General features: G+C 43.3%; 1 protein-coding gene across 3 annotated transcripts in view; it reads right to left on the bottom strand.

The window, feature by feature from the left end:
* The window catches only part of LOC306654982 (protein FAM169B-like), a 99,224-nt gene extending 74,737 nt beyond the window's left edge, over positions 1 to 24,487 (bottom strand). For all 3 annotated transcript variants that reach the window (XM_079129079.1, XM_079129077.1, XM_079129078.1), the window contains exons 1-3: positions 24,402 to 24,487; positions 6,320 to 6,453; positions 3,419 to 3,518 (exon numbers count right to left, since the gene is read on the bottom strand). In XM_079129079.1, coding sequence (XP_078985205.1) covers positions 3,419 to 3,518; positions 6,320 to 6,453; positions 24,402 to 24,432 — 265 coding nt within the window. In that variant the 5' untranslated portion in view covers positions 24,433 to 24,487. The remainder of the gene's footprint in view (positions 1 to 3,418; positions 3,519 to 6,319; positions 6,454 to 24,401) is intronic.
* Positions 24,488 to 25,159: the final 672 nt, after the last annotated feature.

Below are 25,159 nucleotides of genomic sequence, written 5' to 3'. Positions count from 1 at the left end.
AGGTTCATCCTATGACATATGCAGGCAAAGAAAGAAATGAGAACAGCAAAAGGCCACCAAATGACAGTGACCTTAAAGGAGAGGCTAAGTGGTCATGATGTAATACAGAGAATCAGAAAAAGTCACATCTCTTTTGATGAGAGGAATTACTTTTGAATTTTTCCAAACACTTGAGATCAATCAATAATTACCAAATAAGGGAAATAAAACAAGGGAAATAAGTGAAGGGCAAGGCCCTCAGGATTCACATAAGTGATCAAAGGAAGGGAAGTTCCTGGTAGCCTTTTGCCATGGCCCTTCAGAGGACCTAAAACCAGTCTCTATCCAGAAAAGCAGACAAGAACAAACCCTCCAAGAGCAACAGGGACAAGGTTGCCTGCTTCTCAAACCACCTTTGTGGAAAGTGCCTTCGCAGTTTCTTAGGAGTAAAAGTGAACACTTTGCTATTTACGTTTTAGCAGACTGCTGTGAACTTTAACAGCATGCCACCAGGGAATTTGCAATTCCAGGATGTCTTCCACTGGCTCAGGTTATCGAAAGTTACGTGGATTCAAGCAGCTTATCAATAATTAACTCATACACAAGGCTGATCAAACAGTTCGATTCCTTTACTCCCATTTAAACACACACACACACACACACACGCACACACACACACACAAGCATGCAGTAGAAATGGAAGGAAATGACACAGGGACCAGCAATAGCATTCTCCATAGTCACAGCTAAGCACAGGGTGAGGTGACACACTTGTCAAAGCTGTGCAGTGGGTCCCTGATACCATCGGGTACTCTGAGTCCACATGTTTCAAGATGCCGGACGTGCCATGCGTTTGGAGAACTCATGTCGACTTCTAAACAGAACAGGAAGCTCCAAGAACCCCTGAGCAGAACACCCTTTTGAAATCATGCAAAATCACAGCCACCACAATGGAGCCCATGGCAACAGGAAGACATTTGGAAACTTCATTTAAAGCATTATTATATATGAGGAAGGGTCTGCAGTGAGATTTCTTAGAGCTTATGAATATTTATTATGATGCATTCTTTAAAGCAACCAAAAAATTAAGTCCAGTGCAAAAGGGAAACAGATTTCTAAGAGCCAGTCATATGTTTACATTATGCAAATTATAGTTGAAGATCTATAACCAGAGTATCATTAAATGCCTAAAAGTGGGTGGGGGGAGCTGCTGATATTTGGACATTTTCTTAAAATGGGCAAACAATATTTTTAGAGCTTTTGACGGTCTGCGCATTGAAGCGCTCTTGCTGGCACATCTTTTATTTTTACTAAGCTGGTCGTGAAGTCATAAACTCAAGGCACATCAAAGGCCTAAGGTTGTAACAGACCCTTTTTCATGGCATTCAAGTCTCAGCAAGACTGGGACAGGTGACACCAGCATACCATAGGAAAGCCCTCATACCCAGCTCAGCTTACGCCAGCCCAGGAGCAATGATGAGGCTTTGCCAACATGCCAAAAACTCCCAGCTAAGTATAAAACACTTGGGTTTCACATTTAGCAAAAAGAGAAGCAAAATGGACAGTCTTACATGCTGAATAGCTTGCCCCAAAGATGTCACCTTGGACTTTGTGACACTAATCGAACACAAACCCCAGTTAGACATGCAGGTGACAAGCAAAAGTCTACCTTCAAGGGAGGTAGAGCTGAAGGTGGCCCCAACCCAAAGTGCAGTTAGAGACCTGTAATCCCAAGCTTTCACCAGATACCATATCACTTAAAGAGGGCAGACTAATTGAAAAATTTATTATTAATAATTATTATTTCTTGTTAGAAAACCAATACAAAGTTATCATATGAAATCTGTAAAACACAGAGAAAATTGCTAAATAGGAATACATTTAAACTGAGAACCCGTCAAGTCAGAAATGAAGTGCTCCCCCTTCAGATCACTGACGCTCTGGGCTCAGGCAGACCCACAGGCCTCTCCTCTCACCTCATGCTGCCTATTGCCAGCAGCCCCCAAACCCCTGCCCCAGATATAAATGAGCACAGCCATGGCCCTTCTCAAGGGCTTATTCCAAGGAGCTGAAAGTCTGTGCAGAGGCGAATGAATGAGTTACAGATCACATAAACTTCACCACCAGAAACAAAACTCCCAACCCACATATCACCTTGTAAAACACACCCTCCCATGCTCCACCCCTGTGGTCTTAGGTAAGTCATTTGACCACTCAACCCTCCTCTCTATGTGGGGAATGAAAATATTCCCTTAAATTAACAGCGTTGTGGTAACATTCAACAACAGTGTCCTATTCCACACATGCAGCTAGTTCTGCACAGTGCTGTTAATAAGAACAGCAAGTCCTATCCCCAAAAGCAGCTGAGTCCTGGCACTGTGAGCAAGATATACAAAAAAGAAGGAAAGCAGTATGGAGATTCCTCAGAAAACTTGGAATGGAACCACCATTTGACCCAGCTATCCCACTCCTCGGTTTATACCCAAAGGACTTAAAATCAGCAAACTACAGTGATGTAGTCACATCAATGTTTATGGCAGCTCAACTCACAATAACTAAACTATGGAGCCAACCTAGATGCCCTTCAACAGATGAATGGAAGTGCTATATATATACAATGGAATATTACTCAGCTTTAAAGAAGAATAAAATGATGGCATTTGCTGGTAAATGGATACAGTTAGAGAATATCACGCTAAGTGAAATAAGCCAAACCCAAAAAACCAAAGGCCAAATGTTTTCTCTGATATCTGGATGACAATTCACAATAAGAAGCCAGGGATAGGGAAGAATAGAGTTATTTTTTTATTAGGTAGAGGGGAGTGAAGGGAGGGGGAGGGGTAGAGAGGTAGGAATGATATGAGTGAAATGGACATTATTACCTCATGTACCTATATGACTGCATGACCGATGTGATCCTGCAATCCGTATAATCAGAAAAATGAGAGATTACAGTCCATTTATGTAAGATCTATCAAACTGCATAAATGTGTTCTACTGTAATGTACAACTAATTAGAACAAATAAAATAAATTTTAAGAAAAAGATACATGCACTGGGGCTGGGGCTAAAGCTTAGTGCTAGAGCATTTGCCTGGCATGTGCGATGGGTTCCAATGCCAGCATCGCAAAAAAAAAAAAACACATGTGTGCATGCGTGTAGAAATAAAAATGCTCTACTGGATTCCTGAAAGCTGAAAATAAACCAGCTATGCCTTGACGTTCTTCTTGGTCTACAAGCATAACCATCATTTCTTAGGCATTTGGTTCCATCAGCTGCATTCAATGAAATCAGGAGCCCTGTTTTTAAAGCCCAGGGCTCAAAGTGTAACTCTGTGGTAGAGCACTCGCTGAACACAGGCAAGGCTCTGGGTTTCCCCCAGCGCCACGTGCGGGCGCACGCACACGCACACATGCACAATCCACAAATAACTACCAACCTGTCTTTGTGGCCTGGGGATTAACCAAAACCAGTATTTTATGGTGAGGTTCATCATTGTGCAGAGAGCAAAAGCAAAGGGACGAAGTTTCAAGTTTAACCTGAAAGAATAATAAAATATCCATTTTGTTCTTTCATCATAGACAGGCACAGGAAATTGCTGAACAATTTTAGTGCAGTATTCATTGAAAAAACACTTGTACATGGAAATAAATTTAACAGGATGTAGGCAACATAAAAATGCAAACCTTACCCATTCTGAGCTAACAGGGGTATCTGATAAATGTCCCATATGTCCCATCTCCTACCCGCAACCTTCTCTTTCCACTTTCCCCTGCCCACCTATCCAAGTTGATTACACACCTACTCTCCTGCCAAATGCCCTGGGGATCTCTCACTTCTGTAGGCGTCCTACCCCAGCAGCCTTCCATCCTGATCCTCCTCGGGCCTCAGCCTACAAAAGCTGAGAGCTACATACCCCCTCAGACACACACCTGTCAAGTCAGCCTCAACTATCCTCCCTGAGCCCTGGTGACTACTCTACAGGAGCATTACAGGATGCCACTTCTGCTGCCTGCTGCCCTGGCTCAGGTCCTTCGAGCAGTCTCAAGAAATGTATCCCTTTCTGGGTGCTCCAGGCTTAGCCAGGTCTCCATGTGGCGCTACAGCAGAGACGTTCAATTCTGGGTGCCTGTTTGCTTATAGGACAGAGAAACTGGGGTCACTGATGCTGAGAGCTTGAGAGCTTCTCTCAAGCACCCACATCCAAAGTCCTCGTAGTGGCCATCACACTCTCTGCTCCCAGCTTCCAAAGCACAAGGTCAACATATTCCATTACCAAACTTGTTTTGAAAACCAAGGAGAGTGTAAGAAAATTAGAAAAGAATGTGTCTGCTGAGCTAGGCAGGCAGGTTACTTGTGAAAGTTTACAGCAAGTCTCCACAGCTTCAGAGAACTATTTGTTAACAAATCCCGGGACACGTAAACATCTTGGTACCTCCCCATCTCTGGAGTCACTCTAATGAAGAGTCCTCAAGCTGGCCCTCCTGCAGAGGTCATGTGAAGCATGGTGCATTCACGAGATGGCTGATATAAGGTCATTAAATGTAATATTTATGAGGCATCATATTAACCTGGAAAAATACTTATTATAGACAGCACTGTATTCAGGGAGTGATCTCACTGAGTTTTCTTTTTTAAGTATGCAAAAAAAAAAAAAAAAATCCAAAGGAAATATACAGAAATGTTTATGGTGGTGAACCATGCATGACTGTATTTTCTCTACCCTTTGTCACAGTTCCCAAATGTTATACAATGAGCATTTACTGTTCTGTAACCAGAAAAATCAACAAGTATTATTGTGTTTTAAATGTGACAGAACAATTTTAAGACCAGAAAAAGAATCAATTATAAAAAGAAAAGACTTAGGTCCAGAGGGATGTGACATGATATAGCCTCAGACCACTTCCTTGTTTTTCTTTTTATTTTTGAAAACCCTGGATTCAAAAAGAAAAATTAAACCTGCTAAAAACAATGCAGCGGTCCAACACCATGCCTAATGAAGCTATTTCATAGGCTTAGTGGTAGGAAACTGCTCCTATTCCTTAATTTAACTACTAAAATGCCAGGAAATCAAATGATTGCTTCCATGAAAACTTTTTTTTAGAAAGGGGAGAAGCAAATAGGTATACAGTTATTTCTATCATATTAAAACAACTTAATTTTAGTGTCTTATGTTTTTGTTAACACTAATTTTTTTTCTCTCAAAGAGCTTTGTCTGTATAGGGTTTTATTTTAAGGAAAGTAATCCATAAATATGCATGCAATTAAAACAGACAACTGAAACTTCAGGGCTAACTGCTGTACCTCGCACCTCTTTTTAGATTGCCCTGCAATCCCTGCAGCCCACCACTCAGCTGGTTGAGACTAAATCCCCAACTTCGACCGAGTGCTTGGGGGCTTCTGGCCACTAGGAGGCGCTGAAAGAGTATGAGTGTGCTCTGTCGATCAACCTGAAGTCTCCCATGGGAACTGGATTCTGGGAGTAACTTGACTTGGAACAACCCTCTCCAAAATCTCAAGGAAGCCACAGTTTGTAACTGTACAAACCATTGTTTTCATTAACTCTGGAGCAACTTCACTACAGTAAAACAAAACACCGTCTCCTTCAACCAACTTTGCCTGCCAGATGGCAATCATTTCTGCCATGAGTGAAATCTTACACATTTTGAACAAGAAATTTTCTCTTTCAACAGATCAGCCTCAAATGTGAAAAAAAGATGACTGATGTAGGTACTATGCAGGATTCACGTATTCTTTTTACCAGCTGCAGGGAGGGAAAACTATCTCTTATGTGACACAGTTTTACTTTCACCCACAATGCCACCATCTGAACAAATGAACAATTTTCATGTCTCTCTGTTCCCTCCAAGGCCCCACTCACAATGCACAGAATCTTACCCAAAATCATAATTGACATGGCTTCATTCCAAATTATGAAATGACAGAACTAAAGAAAACATTTAAGACCAAAGATGAGCCAATCTCCTCATCTTCCAAATGGGGAAAGTGAGGCCCAGTGGGGCATTATACACAGTATGATTCTTAATATAAGTGTCCCAATTTTAGAATGGCAAGAGAGTAACAAGACAAAAGAGGGTAAGACTTAACCAAGGTCCCTCAGCTCTGATTCCCACAGGTTATCTGGCTCACTGCCTGGCACACTTAGTACTCCAGAATCCCAAGTGAGGATCCCTTCTGCTTCCCAAGGTGGAATTATTTTAGTATTCACTCCATAAGGTCTTTTGTTTTTGTTTTCCTAAATCTAGAATGTTCTTTCTATAACACTGTCTTCTCTAAATTAGATTTGACAGAACTCTCCGCAAAGAAAGAACACACATACCTGCTCCCCCATGGAAAGAGAGAAAATCTCTGATGAGGTCTGAGTTCCTTCACCAAGTGAGGCATAATAAGCCAGAGTTGCTTCCTGATGTCCCTCAGGATCATCTTCCAAAATATCCACAGGGTAAGTGTGTGCTGGGATGGGGGGAAGAAATGACATTAGTTTTACTCTTTCATAAGGAACAGTCACTTATCTCTTGAAGATATAAAAGTAAAAGCTTTTTTTTTTTAATTTTAAAAAGTAAAAGAATACTTGCTTTAAAAATTAAGTTCACCTATTCCCAGTTAGGCTATTTCAGAAACTTCTTTGAAACTACCGAATGATTTTCCAAGTACTTTCAGCAGAGTCAACACAGCAGTCAGGGACACAGCAGGCACCGGGAGGGCTGAAACTAGCTGGTGAACTTTCCTGACTTCATCAGAATCCAGCTTGAGTTGTTCTCACTTTCCTAAGCTGACATTAACTATGCAGGTTCGTGAGATTTTGCAATTCCTCCCTCAGTGTGGCTACTCTTTTGTAAGAGACAGAACTCCAGTGGCTCATATGAACTATAAAACTTCATGCTGGCGTGTAGCTCAGTGATAGAGTGCTTGCCTAGCACATATGAGACACTGGGTTCGATCCTCAAGACCACATAAAAATAAATAAAATAAAATAAAGGTATTGTATCCATCTTAAATTAGAAAAAAAAATTAAAAAGACATCCCCATGCACAGATAGATGAATATTATACACATTCATTTGCAAAGAAATTAATGCAAGTTATTCTCCGAGTTTTTCCCATAGCCACACTTTGGGAGAAAAAATGATTTTTTTTTTTTTTTTGGAAAATTATATTCTTGAAGAATCAAAAATTGAGAGCATACAACTGAACTTAGCAGCTGCAATCAGATGCCCCTTCTATAGCAATCAAAGATGCTGGGCTGGCATGTCCCCAAGTGGGATGAGGGCTCTATCCCCATTCTGTGGACACTGCCCACCTTTGTCTTGGATTTATCTCTGGGCCTCCTATAAGGGAAGGAGGTTACCAGAGAGGCTGCTGCCTTTATTTCTCCTCCTTCTCCTACTCCTCCTTATTGAATATTGTCAGACTTTTTTCCTTATCAAACAATATAGCATAACAACTACTTACATAGCTGCATTTACACTGTATCACTTAAGTCATGTAAAGATTAAAGTGCCCAGGAGGATGTGCACATGTTCTAAGCAAACCTGCTATTTCATTTAAGGGACCTGAATAGTCACAAATTTGGGGTTCCAATAAGCAAGAAGGTGGTCCTCAAATCAATCTTGACAACTGCATATTCTTCCACTCTTCGATTTTCTTTCTTTTCTTTTCTTTTTTTTTTTTTTTTTTAGGTATTTCTGTGTGAAAGTCACACAAAAACTACTATTACAAATGGACTGATACAAATAAAAAATTAACATAGGGCAAGGAGTTAAGTCAATGATGAAACCTGGGATCTCTGTCTAAAAAGGATGATGGGCCACTGTATGACCAAGACATTCTGCTGCAGAATAGACATGTGTGAGTGTGAGAGCATGTGTTTGTCCTTTCCACACATAAACACTTTTAAGGAATCCCAGACTCCGTCTCACCGTGATGAGCCAGGAAGTCCCCCAGCAAACAATCGCACTTGGAAGCCCATGAGCTGAGCCCATGGGGCTCCTGTACTCCTAACTAATTCCTTTAGACGCACAGCCCAGGAGCCAGAGGGAACCAGTTCCTTACCCAGGTACCATTTCAAAGGTGTCAAGGAGGCCAAACAGCCTGCATCACTTCTCTTCAATCATCCCAATCCAGCCCTGCCTTAGCACAGGGTCTCAGCATCCCATAACAACCTTTGGCCACCCCTGCATCCACCCACTCCCCACCCACGCCAATTAAAATAGCAGCACAGTTAACATTCTGTGGACTCTAGATCTCAACATGCTGCCAGTATCCCACGGCCCGCATCTCACTGAATCCTACTTAACTCCAACTGGCAGAGGAAGAAACAGGTCTCACAAGGATAAGGCCTGGCTAGAAAGCAGCAGTATCGGACAGGAGACCAGGTCTGTCTGATTTCAAAATCTGTGTTCAGCATTCAGATCATGACAGTGAATCTATCATATCAGTCTCCTCCACTATTACGATTCCACACCCCCATCTCCTCCAGCACCCAGTGGGCTCGTGTGCCCACTTTCTGACAGCCTCCTTCTGCCTCTTCATCTGCAAGATCCACCTCAGATGCAGCCAGCTCTCCTTTCTAGGTCTCCCAAAAGGCAAGTACTCCAGGGGTCACTGAGTCCTGTGTCCATTCACAACTTAGCCTAGGATAGCAATTAACACTGATCAGCCAACCCCTCTGTTCTGTAGGGGCCCCCAACTCACACCTCAACTTGGTCTTTTTTAGCAGTCACCCCTAACACAGAGCTGCTGGGGCTTGCTAAGTACAACTTCCCCCTCAACCCCCCCCACCCCACTCTACTCTGAAGGCCCTCCCCATACCTGTCGCATACAAAGCATGCGACTGAGCTTTGCACTGAAACTGCCACTCGTTTCATCTAGTCGGTCAAGTGGCTCCCCACAGTGGTGCAAAAAGACTTGGCAAATTCCAATTAAATTAAGGAAAGCTGGAAAGAAGGCTGCTTGAACCCTGGGTGCCCACTCATGCTGCACTCGCATCCCACAGAAACCAGTCTCAGAAGCTTCCCCTCCCAAGATGTCCCCAGAAGCACTAGCCTAAGTAAAGATTGACTCTAATTTTTACTCTCTGTTGCTGATTCTGTTTTTGGAAAGGTGTTCCTCAGGTCTGGACTATCAATCAGCCTACTCCAGTGAGTTTGCAGGGCTGACAGTAAAGCATCCTCAACCAGCCCCCAAGAGAAGCTGACCTGGGCCCCTTGCCACTTTCCCTTGTGCCCAGGGAGTGGAAGTACACTGTGGCCAAAGGGTTTGCAGGCACTCCCTATGTGAGGCCACCAGGCCAGAGGCTTGACTCCTGGTGGGTGGGGCAGAGAGCCTCCTGCCTGGCTCCTGCAGGCTGCCAAGAGTTGCCTGGCACCATTTCTGGTCGTGTGTGGTCAGGAGAAATGCTATGAATGTGTTTTGCTCCTTCCATGCCATGAAATCATTTCCCCCGCAGGTTATACTGCTGGGGCCATGAGACACCTCAAAGGTCTCTGTGGGGACTTTCCAGAAGACAGCCACTGCCCCAGGGCTCTAATGCCTGACTACCCGAAGGGAACTCAGGAGTGGGTCCCTTGGGGTCTTTTTAGAACCAACAACTTCAGGAATCAGTAGACTATCCTGAGAGTGGGGGTGATATCCTGCCTCTGGGGAGAGGCACATAAATTAACCTTCCTGACTACAGCAAACTGGTGAGGGTGGGAGGACATGATAATGCTCAAAAAATAATGTGGCATCCACACTCAGTTCACTTTTAAAACCTCAAAGCAGGGTGCAGGCCCCTGTGCCCCTCAGGGAATGGCAGCCACAGAGCAATGGACTAGGAATGCCCCTCAACCTAGGACCCACTTTGTTTAAATTCATTCTCTTTCCTTTGAGGAAAACTTCTTGATCAGAAAGCTCAGCAGTTTCTGTCCTACACAGAAAATGTTTGGGTTAGCTTCCTGGAAAACTGGGTGGGAATGAAAATCAGAGCTGCTTAAGACAGGAGAGGAGAGGGGACACCCAAGACCCAGCAGAAAAGAAGACCCCTCCCAAACTTAGAAGAAGGAATGCCCCACTCCTCAGCCCAGGAGAATGAAACCCTTCTCACAACCCGGAAGGAGGGCGGGCTCCCCACCCCAGGAAGAATCAAAACACACACACACTCATACACACACTTACATGCGTGCACACACACAGGCAGGCATGAAGAGTCAGCCCTGGGAAGTAAACAAGGCTTACGCAGGAGCCTGAGGCCAAGCCAGGCCTCCACGCTCGCTTCCCGGGTGATGGAAGGCAGGCTTCGCACAGACCTCCAGATGTGAAATGCTAACAGGCTTTAATGGCTTGAACTGAACAGGAAATATTTTTCCAAAGCCAAAAGAATGTAATCTTTTCAGTACAATGTTAAATGCTTTTATTAAAAAGGCACACAGTTGAAATGATAATTCGCTGCAGACTGTAAAGAAACTGAAATCCCTCTACAAACCCTGAACTTAAGAATTCACTTTAAGCGTATGTTGGCATAGTCACCCTAAAAACAAAAACAATGGTACATCTGAAAGCATTCTTCTAGGGAAAATAATTGAATTATTCAGGATGTTTGTACCAAAGCTCAAGTTCCCAGGCTGCTTCAATAGCAATGCTACACTGAGCCACTTCATGTCACCCACTGCCCATCGGCCACCAGCGCTGCAGGGCCAGCCACTGCTGGTCAGTCTGGCGAGGCCTTTCCCAATACTTTTTGATCCTTCCAATGTAAACAGCAATGGCAATTAATGAAGACCTTGAAAAGAATCAGTGATCCGCATTTAATCACTGATTTAGTGTTATTTGCAGAATATTCTCTCCAAACACTACCTCACCATAAAGATTAGGAAAATGCTCTCATTTTAGTAAAGCATAATTTTTCTCAGATGGAACTATTATTATGAGAAGCACTAAGGGAGATATTTTAAATTTTACTAGCCTCACTCTACGAACTTGGCCTTTGCCGAAAGCCACTACCTGGCAGTAACTACGGGATATTATGTCATTGGAAAGACTGGCTGTAATCACTTGAATTTTTTAGTAATGTCGGTTGTCATTCTTCAATTACAGTAAGAACAATTCTTGCTCAGGGTAACATGAAAAAATTCAGGATATAAAACGATAAAATAATATTCAACTCACTTTTTATAAAGTAGTTAAGAGGCACCAAAACTTTCTCCTATTTTTGCCTTTTTGTAATTTTTCACATAGGTGGTCTGTTTTGGTTTTGTGGGTTTTTTTTTTTTTCCACAAATCAATTTTCTTCTAAAAAGAACTTATTAATAGAAATGGAATCTTTACTAGAGAAGAACTCTACCCGGGGGGTTAAATGAGTAATTCTGGGCTTAGCAGAAAGCATGAAGACTAATTTCTAAACAGAGACAGGAGGGCACCAGAAAATTCAGGATGCATAGAGCAAGAAGTCTCTGGGGGGGTCTGACTCCAGGTGTTATGCACTCCCAAGCAGTTGGGATAGTGCCCAAAGGGAGGAGAGTTTCCGTGCCATCTCAGCTGCTCAGAATTCAGAACTAGGAATTCATCAGGGTCCCCAGTTTCTAGTGAGGCATGTGTTTCACTGTGCAATCTGATGCCCGGGTTGTGTGGCTGTAAGCTGTGTGCTTTAGGAAAAAAAACTCAGTAGTCACAAGTGCAGATTTCATCCTAAGCCTGCAAAGCATTCATTACAGGATGCCTTAAGCCTGAGACTTTCTTTTGACTTAAAATATGATTAAATTGAATTTTACCTTTCTTTTTCCCTCTTTTTGGTGTTGGCAATTGCACAGGCTAAGCATACATTCCACCACCAGCCCAAATATATTTCGTTAAAAAAGAGAGAAGTATTGCATTGTATTTAGTAAGGAATACCCACAGCTGTGTGAGGCAATGCCTGGCACTTATTTAATATCAAAGCATCTAAGGTTTGTGCACACATCATTACAACTCGCCTGGGTATCCTGCCTGTTTTCCCTGATGCATCTATGGAACACTAGCTCCACAAGATATGCTTGGGAAGTAGGTTTTAGAAGTAGGGTTTAAAGCAGGGTTTTTAATGCCAGTAAGTTTGGAAAAGGGTGGCATGCTGTCACTCTGAGTTTGTCACTAAGAGTTCTATATCAGCAATCAAGAAATTTAGAAATTCTTTAGCAGTTGAATTTGCTTAACTCAACATCTACTTCTCAAACTTATTTACCTAGGGACCCCTTGTCCAGACCATTAACCGACAGATGACAAAACAAACTTTTTGGAGAAGAGTGCTTTGAAATAATGTCAGAGTGGAAGGACCCATCACTGTTAGAGAGAAAGAAAACAGGCAGGTACCTGGAGCTCAAGTCCAAAGCATTAAGAAGTCATCACCAGGAAAAGCAGCCATGGTGGCAGCAAACCATCCCTCTCCATAGAAAATTAGAGAACAGAAGGTGAGGCCAATAAACACTTAGATATTTTTGTTGTTTTTTGAAGAGCATCTGATTGCCAAAATATTCTTAGCAAAGATTTTTTTTTAAGAAAGCTGGAAAACAGAATGTAGAATATGTTAGGATTTTTTGAGCAGATGAGCAAAGTTGTCAGGGAACGAGGAGGCATTGCTGAAGGACTGCAGGTGGCGGCAGCAAAGGTTTTATTACCCAGTAATTGACAGGCAGCCGGTTGCTCTGTTATCACATGTATAGCACTGGCCAACTTGCCACTTGTCATTGCCTTTGCTGAGAATAAATCACTTGTCCCAAATCAAAGATAGTAAAATATGCAAATAACTTTATGTGCCACCCACGTAAAGGTTTATATAATCCTAACGGCTTTTAATATGAAGGTCTCATAATCTGTTGGTGCCTCTTGTTATTAGGCAAATGATACCAGGATAAAACTATTCCCTCGCTGAATCATTCAAAAGAATATGAGGAGGGACTAAGACATACTGTTCCTTTTTTCATTCTAAGAGATATCACATTTGGGGACACATGTGGAGTTCTATTTGGGGCAGACAGCTGGACATAACATCTCAAATATCAATTTCCACATGAATGGTGACCAAAGAGAGGTCTTCACCTTGACAGAAGGACTGGAAGCTCAGGTGTGTCTTGCTGTTGACCTCAAGAAATTCCATGCCAAATGGTCATCATTTATGGTGCTGATGCTATATTTGTCTAACCTTTACTGGGAAGGAAGAGGGCTTTGGCACATACACGGGACACACAGAAAGCTGGACACTTCAAATCCTGCACTTAATTGACCAAGAACTTATAAAAATACCAAGTTCTGGTGTCGTGTGGTGATCCTGAAGCTGGTGGGAAAACACTGTGGTACAGCAATTGTCCAGCATGGAACCAGAGCCCTAAACCACACAGCACACAAAAAGAAGAAAAATAGCTCTCCTCACTGTGACGCTCTTACCCACTAGTCACAGAATAACATTTCTCAGAACTAACCCAAGAATCATGGCTGTCAATGGACTTTATGAACTTTTATCCAAAAATCACATCCCTTTTTATTCATCTATTACATTTCAAAAAACAAAACCTCCGCGAGCAGGGAAAATGGGTTTCTATTTGGCATCTCCGCCTCTGTGCAGAGCAATGATAGACGTTGAAAGAACACCAGTCCTTTCCTATGCAGCCTGGTTCTGGATTAAGTTTTGCACACTGTTTAAAAACTTAAGCTCTCTGGGTACAGTGAGTACATATCTGTAATCCCAGTTACCTGAGAGGCTGAGGAAAGAGGATCTCAAGTTCCAGGTCAGCCTCAGCAACTTTATGAGAACTTGTCTTAATAAATAAAAAGGGCTGGGGGCTTAGCTCAGTGGTGGAGCACTTGCCTAGCATGCAAGAGGCCCTAGGTTAGATCCCCAGCACTGCAGAATATTTGCAAAAATAAAAACAACTTAGGCTCATCCCCTAGATCTACTTCACCCAAAGAATAGGCAGTGTTGAATGGGCAGGTTTATCTCCTACCTAGACAATAGTTCACGGAAGGAAATGCATTTGCTTCTAAGTACCTGGAAAAGTATCACGATAACTGCATTTTAATAAAATTTCTGGATTTATTTGTATCAAACTGAAAAGTAAATGAAGAAGAAGAGCAGGATACTAATATTTGCATCAAGGTTGGTACCGGTTCAATTTGAAATTGAAGAAACAGAAATTTGTGCCTTGTGTGGATAAACAACATTTCTAAATGTCTCACTGGGAGAAGATGTATAAGAAAAAAATTAAGGATATGTTCTCCTATTAAAATGGACTCTTTTAAACCCTATCTTTGCATAGTTTTCTAGTTTACAAAGAACTTTCACATATCCTGGCTTATTTGAAACTCACATCAACTCCATAAATTCAATAAAGTACAGTGCACTGACCCTATGTTTCAGATGTGAAAACAGAGGTTCAAAATGGAAAATTAACTAGACCCTGGGTTGAATCCTCACTGACTCTCCTACTTAATAATTTATGTTGAGCTAGCCCGCACTGTGCAAATGTCAGCTCACACTTGGGATTACCCTATTTAAAATACCATTGAACTTGTAAACCCATGTTCATAGCAGCAACACTGTTTACAACAGCCCAAGATAGAAGCGGCTCAAATGTCCATTGACACAGGAACAGCTATACAAAGCATGACACAAAGTATGGAATACTATTCAACCTTAGAAAAGGAAGGGCCTCTGACACGCGCTACAACATGGATGAAACTGGAAGGCTATACCCTGGGAAATAAGCCACTAATGAAAAGAAACATTTTTTGTGATTCCACTTACATGAGTTACCCAAAATAGGCAAATTTATAAAAATCGAAAGCAAAATAGAGGGGGCTGGGGTTGTGGCTCAGTGGTAGAGCACTTGCCTATCATGTGTGAGGCACTGGGTTCAATTCTCAGCACCACATGTAAATAAATGAATAAAATAAAGGCCTATCAACATCTTCAAAAAAATAAAATAAAATAAAAAGTAAAAGAATACACCAGGGACATGGGGAAAAAAGAGTGGGGAGCTGTTGTTTAATGGGTATGGAGTTTTTATTTGGGAACATGATAAAGTCCTGGCAGTAGGGAGTGGCGACAGTTGTTCACCAATGTGAATGTGCATAATGCCACTGAGCCGCACACTTAAAAGTAAGCAAAAATATGGTGCACACCTATAATCCCAGTAGCTCAGGAGGCTGAGGCCAGGGGATTGCAAGTTTGAGGTCAGCCTCAGCAACTTATAGAGGACCTAAGAACTTAGTGAGACTCTGTCTCAAAATAAAAAATAAAAAGGGTTGGGGAGCCAACCCTTAAATAAATCCATCCCACCAAATAAAAAGGGTTTGGTGCTCCACCAAAATAGTTAAAAATATAATTTCATGTTATGTATATTTTACCACAGTAAGTAAATAAAAAAAAAAAAAAAAAACACTGAATATCTGGTCCTAGCCTTCAAGTCACTTGCTTTTCATGGACTTGATATTTTTTTGGGGGGGAGGGGGGCGTGGGGGCACCAGGGATTGAACCCGGGGGCATCTAACCACTGAGCCACATCCCCATTTGCTTTTTATAAAAAGCATGACACATATCCATAATTATTTCAGACTGTGTATTATGGTAAAATATACTTGGCTTAAAATTTACCATTTTAGCCATTTTTAAGCGTACAGTTTCTATAGCATATTAAGGACACTGTTGTGCGACCATAACCACCATCCATCTCTAGTAATTTTTCATCTTCCTAAACTGAAATGCCATACTCCATTCTAGATATTATCTCCAACCTACAGCCCCTTTCTGTCATTCCACTGTCCGTCTCTATGAACTTGACTACTCTACATATGTCATCTGAGTGGAATCACACAGTATTTTCTATTTGTAATTGCCTTATTTTTTCACTTAGCATAATGTCTTCAAGGTTCACCCACATAATGGGATGCATCAGAATTTCTTTCAAGGCTGAGTAACAGTCCATCATATACCACATTTTGCTTTCCATTCTTCTGTTGAGGGACACTTGAGTTTCTTCCATTCTTTGGCTATTGTGAATAATGCTGCTGTGAACATGGGTGTGCAAAATCTCTTCAAGGCCCTGCTTGCAATTCTTTGGGCTAGATATCCAGATACATATTTTATTTTTGGTGGTGCTGGGGACTGAACCCAGTGCCTTGTGCTTGCAAGACAAGCACTCTACCAACTGAGCTATATCCCCATCCCTGGGCTAGATATCCAGAAGGGTGATTATAGGATCATCTAGGAATCCTGTGTTCAATTTTTTGAGGAACCTCTATGCCATTTTTCACTGTAGTGTGGCACAACTTTTTAAATTCCCATCATCCAGGCAAAAGGATTCTAGTTTCTCTATATCCTCATCAATGCTTGCCATTTTCTGCTCTTAGTTATTTTTAAAACAGAAGAGGTATCTTATTGTGGTTGTGATTTGCATTTCCTTAATGATTAGGGATGTTAAAGATCTTTACATGCACTTTGCCATGTGTATATCTTCTTTGGAAGAAATAGCCCAGAATTAAGTACAGAAAGACACACAGATGGAAAACTTGAAAAGTGAGTTAGGAAAAAATCAAGAGTAGAGTAAAAGTTCAACAACAATCTATCTGAAGGAAAAAGGGAAAGGGAAAAAGAGCAAGAGTCAAGATTTGAAGAAATAATAGTTGCAGTGTTTCTAGAATTAATGAAAGACACCTAACCCTAGATTCTAGAATCACAAACAATGCCCCAAACAAGGAAAATCCCCACCTAAACGTGATGAAGTAAAACTGTAAAACTGAAAGTACAAAAGATGACCATAAAAGCAGTCAAAAAGCAAAGAGAGATCCTAAGAAAATAGCAATAAGACTGACAGCTGCCTTCTCAACATCAACTATGGGAGCCAACAAACAATGGAATTTCAGTTTTAATGTGCTAAATGAAAATAGCTTTCATGCTCCACCTAGCAAAAGTAACTTCCAAGAATGTGAATAAAACAAAGAAATATTTAGAAAAACAAAACTGAAAGTGTAGTTCACTGGAAAGCTACTCACCCAAAATGCATGAGGCCCTGGCTTTAATCTCCAGCACCACAAATAAATAAATAAATAAATAAATAGAAAACCCAAAGATGAGGAAGTTTACTACCAACAGACTCCCTAAGTTATTTATTTTTCCTTTTTTCCCTTTTTGGTTTTTTTTTTTTTTTTTTTTTTTTTTTTTTTTTTTTTTTTGCAGTAGTGGTGATGGAACCCAGAGCGACACACATGCTTAGTAAATGTACTACTACATAGTAATTGAACTACATCCCAAAGCTATTTCTAATGTGCATCAGAGAAAAGGAAAATGAACCCAGGAAAAAGCGGTTAGTCAAGAAGGGAAGAACACCAAAAAAATGATAAACATGTAAATAAAGCTAAGCTGATGCTCACCATATAATACAAAAACATCTACCTTGAGGAGCTAAAAAAAAAAAAAAAAGCATGCTAGAACTGAGGTGCTACATAACATTGGCACATAAGTGGCAAAGAAATGGGAGTGAAAGAATACTAAGGCCCGTAAGTTATTCCTAAGAGTTAAAAAGTTGACTGATCTCAGAATTGATCAGAGTTAAATATACATATTAAACTTTACATTAGCCCTTTAAAGAATAGAAATGTCAAAACAGAGAAGAGAAAAAATGACATTGAGGCAAGAATACAGGGGATCTCAATATATACAAAAGAAGGCAAGAAATTAAAAGAAAATGATCAAAAATCATGTATAACTTAATACTAAAAGCAGATATTCATCAACAAGTAAGTAGACTTTTGCAAGACAGATTTCATTATATTTATGTCTTTACACCAAATATTTTTAAATATTTAATATATGTTATTTAATATTCATAAATAAAATACCTTCCCTTTTGCATAGCTTTAAAAGTGCCCCCCCTAGATGTTCTAATAGTCCAAAGTGGGTAGCATGCATATATTACACGACTCACTTGTTGGAAAACATAAAGGTCAAAATGAACAACCAACTATTAAATTCACTGTTTGAACCTTATACTGCTCCACCACACACATACACAATCAAAAATAGTCCACTAAATACCAGGCAGTACAACCGGGCAGGGGGATGGTACCATGAGAAGCTTCAAGCAATGGGGAAATTTCCACAAAGTCAACTTCTCAAATACCACTGGATGAAGTATTAAAGGACTCTAATTAGGGTTTATTTCAGCAAAATGCAGTGAAGAAATGAACACAGGTTTCTCTCTGTTAATGGAATTTGTGAGTTGTAGTTAGAGACTCAGTTTCCAAGGAAAACACATTTATCTTAATTTCAGTAAGACCAAGGAGTCTAGGAGGGTTTGGGAAGTGCGAGCCCTTCCTCCGCTGCCACACACATAGAACAGGGAGCTCATGCCCTGGGTAAGAGCCCAGCCCCAAGTGATCTTCCCTGGGTGCCCCAAGATCTCAGCCTGTAGGCAGTGTCCAGTGGCCCTGTAGTTGACATATTTTGAAGGACCAAAGAAGCATGAGGAGGTTTCTGTAACTTGTCAATCAACAGGCATTGGTTGAAACAAGTTCCTCTTAGCAAGAAAACGAGGCTGCAGCCTGGTAATACTGAATGCCAAAGGTTTGATGCGAGAGATCTCCCCATGGTCAAAGAGCAGGACAGGAAAAATAGGTAGAAGAACAGCAGTAGTGAGAAGGAACAGGCCTGCATTTCAACCAAAGTGGCCTTTGGATTCATGGGAACTGTAACCCTGGTCCCTGTCCAAGTTTGCTGATCTTTGGCCTTGGCAAGGCAAACTCACAACCCAGGATGGGTGGTCTAGAAGGCATGGCAGTTCAAAACCACACCTGTTATATCCTTATTCAAAGGCCCTAGACCTTCAGCTGCTATTGAAAGACAAGGGACTGCAATTGTTCCACTGTCCCCCACCCACCCCAACTTTAAAATTCACCTGATCCGTTAGGTATCTGGATGAATGCTTGAATTTTGTCCTGAAATTTCTTTCTGTACCATAAAACACAGCCATTTTCTATAATTTTGTTTAGAACTTCCCTTGGCTGAGCTACCAACATCATAGCACAGGAGCCAGAAGTCAGCTGCTGTCAGGAACCCAGTGAAAGCCAGTCACTGGACTGGGGGTTTAAAGGCCAGAAAGGCAACACCTCAGAACCCACTGTCCTCCCACTGCCCAGCCCCAGTCCTAGGCTCCTGGTCATTCACTCCATCCTGCCAGGCCATGGCAGGACACTTGGACAGGGTCAGCAGACCAGCCTTCTCCAGCCCAGCCTCAGCTGTAGCAATCCCTGTTAAGCACAGACATCCAGTGATAAGAGTGAACAACTTTCTACAGTATAGATCCCTCAGTGAGGCAAGGAATCACAAAAAGAAAGGGGTACACAGACACCCAGGCAGTTAGGAGGACCCACTTGGACCCGGTCCTCCCAGGAAGACATTCTGAGAGACATATTGCCCATAATCCTGGCCAGGTGCGCTCTTCCCTGGTGGGTGACGATCCAGCTTGCATCTCACTACTTCCTGACATACCCAGTCTCCAGAAAACTCCTCCTAGTAATCCCTTCTACACCCACAGAACCAACAAGAATCTTCACCAGCACTTAACAGGAAATGTCCCCTCCATTCAACACTCATGGAATTCCAGCACTAGGCAGAAAGATCAACAAGAGTACTGCCTCAGAGAGACGACTATCGTCTGCTTGGGTAGGAATATCTGACAACCTTCATGGCCAAGTGGACTTTTAGAGACTGGTTCATCCCATCCCTTCCCTTCCCTTCTGCTGTGTGGAGGCTGGCTAAAAGCTACAGAATTGTTGATGGTAGTGATGTCCAGCCTCCACCCACTGTCCCCATTGAGGTCCTGATCCCCAGGAACTGATATCCCCCGACTTGTTCCCCTATGGGGACACTTACATGCCATGGATCAGAGAAGATCCAAAATGACTAATGAATATGTGATTGAAGTTTTATGTTAGCAGGAGGTCATCTCTGAAGGGAGTTCTTTAGGAACTGTTTTGTGAATTTTTTCCTTCCTGATTCTCTACTTCTTTTGGAACTTCAGCAAACTTCATCCTTAAGACAGATTTCCTTCTCTGGGGAGTCAGACTACAACACTGCCACTTACTAACCAGCTCACCAAAGACAAGTTACATCATCTCTGTGCTTCAGTTTTCTTACCGTAAAGTAGGGATGATAACACTATCTCCATTTACTATTTATTGTGATAATCAATTAAGGTCATGCTTAGGAAGGGCTCAGTACAATATCTAGCATAAAGTGCTCCTAAAAGTTAATTTATGAAAATATATTCAAGACTCCTCTGCCCAAAAATGCAAGGGAGAAGCCACGTCCTAGAGATTGAACCCAGGGCAGTTTACCACTGCGGTACATCCCAGTCTTCTTTTTTTTTTTTTTTTTTTTTTTTTTTTTTTTGTTGTTGCTATTGAGACAGGGTCTCACTAAGCTGCTTAAAGCCTTGCTAAGTTTCAGAGACTGGTCTTGAATTTTGAATTTGCAGTCCTCCTACCTTAGTCTCCCTAGTCACTGGATTACAGTCATGTGCCACCATCCCGGCCTTCTCCCTTTTCTTCTCCCTACAAACCCTTTTAAAACAGCAGCTGTGCCTGGTCCCTGTAAGAGTCCTGTGATATGTCCACCCACCTTCGGGGCTGTTCCATATCTGCGCCTGCCTCAGTTCCCTCTGTATCAGGCCCCACCCATGGTTTCTTTCTGTTTTCCCTCTTTGGATCTGTTGGCGCTCAAAAAAATGATACCCTAAAGTATAGCACTTTGGCATGCTGAGTACTGTGAACTAAAGGAAATTGGAAAGCCTCCAAACCAGGGTCTCTAACCTTCTCCTGCCCTCCTATCTCTTGCCCCTCGTGTTCCCCAGAAACAAGTCATACAAATGAGAATTCCTCTTTTCCAAGGTAGGCCATAGAAAGTGGATTCCCTTTTCCTATAAAAACTAGAGTTATTAGTCTAACCTTAGTCCTCCTGCCCCCAACCTTTTGGTCTTGGAGATGACCCTAAAGAAATTCTCTGACCTACCCTCTTCCCATAGTGGGTCATAAGAAATGAAAAAGGAAGAAATGCCACAACCAGAGAAACCACCACGAATCTGAACATACGCCTTGTGTTCCTCTCTCAGCCTACCGCTGTCAGATCATACCTGTTTTGTCCCATGACATTTCTACACAATCGTCCCTGCTTCATAGAATATAAGCATGAGAGGCATTTCTGCCTTTGTGTCTTCATTCTGAAAGTTCCTGTGTCACATAAAACTAGGATTAAATAAATCTGTTATATTTTTCTTTTACTGTTTTTCTGCTTCATTTTGTTTCCTCAGATGGGGTCTCACTATGTGGCCCAGGTTATCCCCAACTCCTGGGCTGAAGTGATCCTCCTGTCTCAGTCTCCCAAGTAGCTGGAATTACAGGTGTGCACCAGCAAACCTGGCTTCTACTCTGCCTCGTGTTACAGGGGGGTTTGGCCATAACTCATGTTGGGAAGATAAGGATCACCTTTACTGCCCCTACACATCTGTGTCTCAAAACCAGTTCCCAGAACTCCTCCCTCCCTGAGCCTTCCCCCTTTGTCCTCTCCTTCCCCCATGTCCCAAGGGACACCCTTCCCAGGTTTCCATCTGCTTTGTTCTCTCCCTCACTCAATAATAACAGAGCTCAGGCACAGATTCTGGTCCTTCTAGAATTCTCCACTTGAATTCCTCCTGCACTCTGGAGTTAGTGATTCTGACAAACTTTTCATATTTCCAATGATAGCCATGTCCTGAAACATCTTGAAATCACTATGTCTCAATCAAATCATGCCAGTACCCTTTCACTCTCAGAAGTCAGTTCATTTATTAGCATCTCCACTGTCCCCACTGACCCTACCCAAGTTTCTGAGTTACCCCCCTTTTCCCCCTTGCTTGCTAGCTTTCTTGTCTATCAGCCTACTCTGCTTTATTACAAATTGTCAGAACACCCAACTTTTCCAAAGTCAAAATAAATGGCCTTCTCTGTGTCCACTCTCCATGTAAGGATGGGCCCAACAGTTGGCTCACACTCACACAGGGTCTCATCTAATCTTTATGAGGCAAGTCAAGCCCTTACTTCAGAGACAGGGAAGTTCAAGGTAACAGAACAAGGCTGCATCTAACTTTCTTTTTTCTTTCCAATATACTCTAAGCTGAAATGACAGCAACAGATGGACCAGTGGAACCTAAGAAGGTCTTCAATAAGGGGGAAATTAAAAACATACACACTCTGAAATCAAGAGAGAGAGGGTGGGGGAGGGAAAGTCTGTGTGGCCTTGGGGCATGTCAAGAAGACTTGAATTATTGTAGGGTCCTCCCAAATCCCCTTTGGACAGTAACTCCCTAGGAAAACAGGCACACCCATATTGAGGAGCCTCACAGAAACACAGAACACAGCTCCCAGGGCTGTCACATGCCTTTCCCTATGTTTCAGGACTAGAACTAAGTAGGATACAGCCTCACCTGAAGCATAGTTTTTAGTTTCATGTTTCCTTGCTCAAAGAAAAAGTGTTCCCAAGTAGACACGATTTGCTCAAACCATTTTTGGAAAAGGGCTATCAAAGCTTGGGCAATGGTTCAACTATGCAAAACTCCAATCCATTAGGATCGAGCACATGTGGAAATGATTAATGTGCAACTGCTGTGTGTCATCTGGGCCATCAGTGACCGTCAAAACCACAGCAAACATTGAAATAAGCACAGGAAAATCCTTAAACTGTTATAGGCCAGCTATACTTTTCCAGAAGGTGAAATTACCATTACTTTTTCCATTAAAATAAGACTGGATAAATGGATCTCTAAAGCACTTGTCCTGGGGAACCCGCTGTTTCGTGGTACCACCAGAAGACAGAGAGGAAAGAAGGAAGCTAGCTAGCAAGGGCTGAGTGCCTCCCTGGAAGGACAGAATGCTGTACAATAAGCCCATTCCGGCTTCTCACGTTGTAGATGAAAGTGAGATTTTCAAAAGAGACTCCCTTTTTTTCTTTGCTTCACATCTCCAACATGTACACTGGAAACAGCACTATCCAAGTCATTAAAATTAACTTTCTAGCAAGAAGTACAAAACAAAAACAAACAAGGAATAGTATCTCTCCAAAAACAAAGACAAAACCCTCTTAATGTCCAGACCATCTAAAACTTTCTTGACGTATGTTACTTAATCCATATACTTAGCTACCGGCTACCTTCTCTCTTCAACTCGTTGACCTAAAATTAAGAGAAAAACAATTCGATCTTAGCTTTAAAATGCACGTTATAAAAGCAAGTGATTCCGACGCTGACATTGGCTTCCAATAAAAGGCAGAGGCGCCTCCATGAGATGTGGTTTTCCTTTACAGAGATGTGTGGCTGGGGAGTGTAGCCAGTTTGCGGTCTGACTGCTTAAGAGGCGGGGCCGACCAGCTGCGGCCAGGGCGCCTAGTGAGTGAACTGGGTGCTCAGGGGACAAGACGAGCTGGCCACGGGGCTCTTCCTCTCTCAGGAACCAGGCCCCTTCCTGCCACCTGTCCCCACTGTTAGAGAGAAGGCAGGAGAGAAAAGAAGTACTTTCTCAGAATCTAATGGCCCTACCTCTGCTCTCATCCCATCTGCTAGCCTTTGCGGAGCTAGCAGAGAGCCCTTTAGGGTTTTATCCCAAGTGCTTTCAGATTCAGATGTTGCCTCGGCTTTGCAAGGCTCTCCAAAGAGAGGGCCCAGCATAGTACCACCTGGGACCCGACAGGCGGCGGGCTGGGGCAGGGGAGCTGCGTCCGACGCACGTCTGGTGCCTGGGCCGGAACTGGCACCCAGCGGGGCCCAACCTCCCTCCCCCGCTTCCCACCCCGGCTGGCTCCTGTCGCCCAGGCTGGGGGACAGAGGGCGGAGGGCTGCGGAAATCCGAGCAGCCGTACGGAATTCTCCGCCGCTGTGAGATTCCCATTCCCAAACAAGACCGATCCTACGAGGCAGGGAGCCCGCCCGCGTCCTCAGCCTAGGGAGCAAGCCCAGGTATGCGGTCCCATCGCCCTGTGGTCCCAAGGATGGCCGGCAGAAGCCGCGACCAAGGCCCGGTGCCCAGCACGGTGCCCTCCAGGGCTTCACGTCTAGCAACTCCTCCGACGGCTCCCCGGATCGTTTCCTCTCTTTTCCCGCGGGCCCTGGGTTTAAACTTCCCGGGGTGAACGCGGGCGCCCAGCCCGCTCCGCTCTAGACCGCAGGGGCGGCGACAGGTGCGCGGCTAGCGGCGTCCTGGCGCCTCTCCGGGAAGTTGCCCTGGCCGCCGCGCGCTGTTTACGTCTCGTTTTGCAGCGCTGGGGCCTGGAGCTTTAGGGCGGGACGAGTCATTGAAACCCGAGACGCGGGCAGGGGCGGTGGCGGAGGGCAGCGACTGAGACGGGCGCAGGGGCCCGGCCGCGGCTCCCCTTACCTGCGGCTCCGCCGAGGGCCTCGACCTCCATCCTTCCGCTCTGGCGGCGCCCAGCCGCCCTCCCTCCCTTCCCGCTATTTCGAGACTCCCCAGAGACTTCCCCGCACCCCGCCACACCCGCCACCCCACCTCAGGCTCCTCTCACCCCGCCCTTCCCTCGGGGGTGCCCTCACTCCTCGCCTGCTCCCTCGAGGCCTCCGCCGGGTAGTTTGTAAGCTCTCAAACCCTCGCTGCCCGAAAAATTTGCGAAGAGCCTTCTTTTCACCTTCCCGTCTGATTCACCAGCCAGGAGAAGTTATTACTCCCCTTAATTTGGGGAGGGGAGAACTGTTAGCGACCCCCGTACACACACGCACATCCTCTAGCCAGTGTCTCCAGGCCTGGCCTGGGTACTATCTCACACCTTCCTTCCGGTGCTCTTTCCATCCCTTTCTGTTTCTATAGGCAAAAATCCATCGCGTTCACCCTTTCCGAAATTTTGCGCAATTGAGAGACAATAAAGGGAACACATAACACAGAACAATTATTTTTCTACCTATTTCAAAGTCTTTCCAATTTTTTAGCAATCTGCTTTTGCTGATACCTAGCCTTTTTATTTATTAAACGCTCACTCACAATAGCAAAATTCAATGCAGGCAATATTTCCTCCATTGTATTTGGCTCGTTTCAAGTGTTATCTTTCCAAAGGTGCAGGGATGAATGATGTTAAAATGCAACTGTGGGCTGGGGTTGTGGCTCAGTGGTAGAGCACATGCCTG

This window comes from Sciurus vulgaris, assembly GCF_902686455.1.
Source record: "Sciurus vulgaris genome assembly, chromosome: 2".
Lineage (NCBI taxonomy): Eukaryota > Metazoa > Chordata > Mammalia > Rodentia > Sciuridae > Sciurus > Sciurus vulgaris.
This window is presented reverse-complemented; position numbering and strand designations above follow the sequence as displayed.